Source organism: Myotis brandtii, unplaced genomic scaffold (assembly GCF_000412655.1).
Source record: "Myotis brandtii unplaced genomic scaffold, ASM41265v1 scaffold435, whole genome shotgun sequence".
In the NCBI taxonomy this organism is placed as follows: domain Eukaryota; kingdom Metazoa; phylum Chordata; class Mammalia; order Chiroptera; family Vespertilionidae; genus Myotis; species Myotis brandtii.
Genome location: NW_005366635.1, coordinates 339,425 through 342,945, shown reverse-complemented (window position 1 = coordinate 342,945; position 3,521 = coordinate 339,425). Strand labels below are relative to the sequence as shown.

The 3,521-nt window shown below is 52.9% G+C and overlaps 1 protein-coding gene across 1 annotated transcript in view; it reads right to left on the bottom strand.

The window, feature by feature from the left end:
- Positions 1–366: 366 nt before the first annotated feature.
- OCA2 (oculocutaneous albinism II) overlaps positions 367–3,521 on the bottom strand; it is a 24,653-nt gene continuing 21,498 nt past the window's right edge. The window contains exons 22-24 of the mRNA XM_014546211.1: positions 3,406–3,499; positions 2,381–2,474; positions 367–891 (exon numbers count right to left, since the gene is read on the bottom strand). Of these exons, the coding sequence (XP_014401697.1) occupies positions 807–891; positions 2,381–2,474; positions 3,406–3,499 (273 nt within the window). The 3' untranslated portion in view covers positions 367–806. The remainder of the gene's footprint in view (positions 892–2,380; positions 2,475–3,405; positions 3,500–3,521) is intronic.

Genomic DNA, 3,521 nt, shown 5'->3' with positions numbered 1-3,521 from the left:
GTGTGTGTGTGTGTGTACGCGTGTGTTTTATTGATTCCAGGAAGGGAGTGGGAAAAGAGATAGAAACATCCATGATGAGAGAGAATCATGGATCAGCTGCCTCCTGCAGGCCCCACACTGAGGATCAAGCCTGCCACTCGGCATGTGCCCTTGACGGGGAATTGAACCGTGACCTCCTGGTTCCTAGGTCGGTACTCAATTACTGCGCCACCCCGTCCAGGCCGGATTTCTAGAGTTTTAATTGATGACTGAATAACTCCAGAGAGAAACGCAGGCGTGAAATGCCATGTTGCATAATGTAAACTACCCATGTGATGGGGTTAGCAAATTCCAAGACCATTTGCCAAGGGAGAGTTTATTCATTTATTTTTTTAATACATAAACTGCTGCCTTACAAGGCGTAGGCCTTCCCAAGGAACAGCGTGTCTTCGGAGGGGACACAGTTCGCTCATTACTCTAATATGAACAGTGATGACACGAAGGAAACCTGTGGACGGCCTCGGGCGAAGGGACCCTGAGCAACACAGACCTTTTGGGGTGGGTGACGGCATTGGTGCCTTTTCCGACAAGGAGGGTCCCGAAACGCACGTCTTTCCTGTCGGGGTGTCTTGGGGAAGTGACCCATATTTCTATCGGCCATGTTTGGCCAGCATCCAGCCGGATAAGGAATGTGGGTGCCAAGGTCCACACTCCGTCGCACCCCCATGTAAGCACCTCTCCTCCTCCCAAGAGAGGTCCATGGGGGAGTGTTCTCCAGACGCGGGTGACGGTCAGGTTCCCCTCGGTCTTCAGAGGAGGTGTCCCTGTTAACTCCACCCCATCACAACGTGGACCACCAGCAAGTAGCACATCGCCACCATGCAGGAGACCACCATCATGGGGAAGCCCAACCTGAAACACAAAGACAGGTGCATTGTGGGACCTGCCGTCTGGTGAGAGCCGCTGGTTCGATGCCCAGTCGGGGCACATGCCCGGGTTGCGGGCTCCATCCCCAGTAGGGGGAGGGCAGGAGGCTGCCGATCTATGTGTCTCTCTCATGAATGTCTCTCTCTCTCTCTCTCTCTCTCTCTCTCTCTCTCTCCCCCTGCCCCTTCTTCTCTCTCTCTCAAAAATAAAATTAAAAATAAATAAATAAAATAGCAGCCTGGTGCAGGAGGCAGCCGATCTCTCTCTCTCTCTCTCTCTCTTCCCCTCCCTATTCCTCTCTCTCTCGAAAATAAAATAAAAATAAATAAATAAAATAGCAGCCTGGCCAGAGATGGCTTATTTGGTTAGAGCATTTTCCTGATACACCAAGGTTGCAGGTCCGATCCCCCATCAGGGCACATATAAGAAGCAACCAATGAAAGTGAAACAACAAACTTATGTCTCTCTCTCTCACCCTTTCTTTCTCTAAAATCAACTTAAAAAAAACCACATCCTGGGGTGAGATTTAAAAATAGAATAGAGAGAATATGGCAGAAATTAGCAGAATGTGAAACAACTATCAAAGGCTTTGCTCATTCGGTCTTTTAAAAGAAAGAAAAGAGTTCATTATCAAACCCACAGACACCCAGAAAATGTTAAAAGAACGGTGAAGTTTCACCCTCTACCTTTGTCTACGGAAAAGGGTTTGCACATCTCAACATGGCTATTTTGCTCAGAGCTGTGGAGTTTAACCCATGCCACACACTAGACATTTCATCACACAAGGAAGGAAAAATGAACCCTATCTCAAATACCCTGTATTCCTTGCACTTAAAGGGTCATCTTGAAACTTAAAGGGGGACAGTTGCTCAGTTGGAGTGTGTGAAGCAAGAACGGCCCAATTCCCTGCTGATGGAAATAGAATCGTTTCTTAGGGGGTGAGATCAAAAAGGACTTGCCCGCAGCACTTTCACATGCAAAGTTCTTTCTTCTTTCTTCGTTCCCTTCCTTCCCCTGCGGTTTTATTTCCTGAGGGCCCCCGACAAAAACAGAACCGTGCCCTTGACCGGAATTGAACCCGGGACCCTTTGGTCCACAGGCTGATGCTCTATCCGCTGAGCCAAACTGGCTGGGGCTCCTTTTTAAAAAATATATTTCTTTATTGATTTGAGAGAGAGAAAGGGCGAGGGAGAGAGAGATGGGAACACCCATGATGAGAGAGAATCCGGGCCTGTGCCCTGACCAGGAACCGTGACCTCCTGGTTCATAGGACGATGCTCAACCACTGAGCCACGCCGGCCGGGCCCCTTTGTTCATGGGGTTTTTCTCTGCACTGACTGCAGCTACACAAGACTCCGTAACTGCTGCAAACATGCCTGCCCCTTGCGCTTAAGAAATGCGTTGCTCTTTTTAAAGAAATAAACAAAAACAAAAACATGAGACTCTCTCTACACAGACAGAGTTTGGAAAGTACCTGAAAAACTGCATGAAGGAGAAGCCGTATCCATGCTGCTCGGCAATCCCCGCGCAGACGACGTTGGCCGACGCCCCAATCAGCGTCCCGTTGCCTGAAACCAGATTTAATAATAAGGCCAAGCCCGCGTGGGCCGTGGTGGTAGCGTCTGTCCTCTTCCGCCCGGAACGCTGGGGACAGACAATGATGCTGAGAAGTAGAAGGCGGCAGGACGGGGGGAAGGCCAAGCGCAAGACGGACGGGCTCCGAGAGAGAAGCCATGGGCTGGGTCCCGGGAGCTGAGTGGGCCGCTGAGGATGGGCTGCTGCGGCCGCCACTCACACAGGGTCGCCAGGCGCGGGAGCCGAATCAAGGGCACGTAAGACACACCCCTGAGACACGAGCAAAGGCGGAGTCTGGGGTCTTCGTGCTCTACATCCAAGTCATCGATATTCTAAACAATGAGCGCTTCCTGCGGGTGGGCGGGGGGGCCTTCTTCCCACCAAGGGGCCGTTGGATATTGAGAGCCTCATTCAGGGGCCATACAACACGATCGACTTAAACATTAGCCTGCTGCCCGGCCGGCGAGGCTCAGTGGCCGAGCGTCGACCTAGGAACCAGGAGGTGACGGTTCGATTCCCGGTCCAGGGCAGGGGCCTGGGTTGCAGGCTCAACCCCCAGCAGGAGGCGTGCAGGAGGCGGCCGATCCGTGATTCTCTCTCAGCATGGACATTTCTCTCTCTCTCTCCCTTCCTCGCTTGAATCAATAAAATAAATATTTAAAAAACCCCAAACGATCTCCACCTCTAGGCCAGCGGTCATCCTTTCATGCCCAACGGCGTAAGGAGGGGACGAGAAACCTGCACTGAGGAGGGCTTCTGAGTTAAATCTGTCTCTAGCAGGAGCCCTGCGAGCTCAGGGGCAGTGTGGGAGCCCCGTGGGCCAGACGCGGAGCGGGAAAATGCTAACTTGAGCCGAACGTCACCCGAGTCCCTTGCTTCCCCTCCGTGGGGCACCGACGTCCCGCTCCCCGCGCAGGGCCTTACCTCCCAGGCAGGCGCCCAGGGCCAGCGCATACATGAGGGGCGGCGCCGGCAGGCTGACCTCGGGGTCCTGACTCAGGTTCAGGAGCACGGGGATCTGCGGAGGGAGAGGTCCCCTC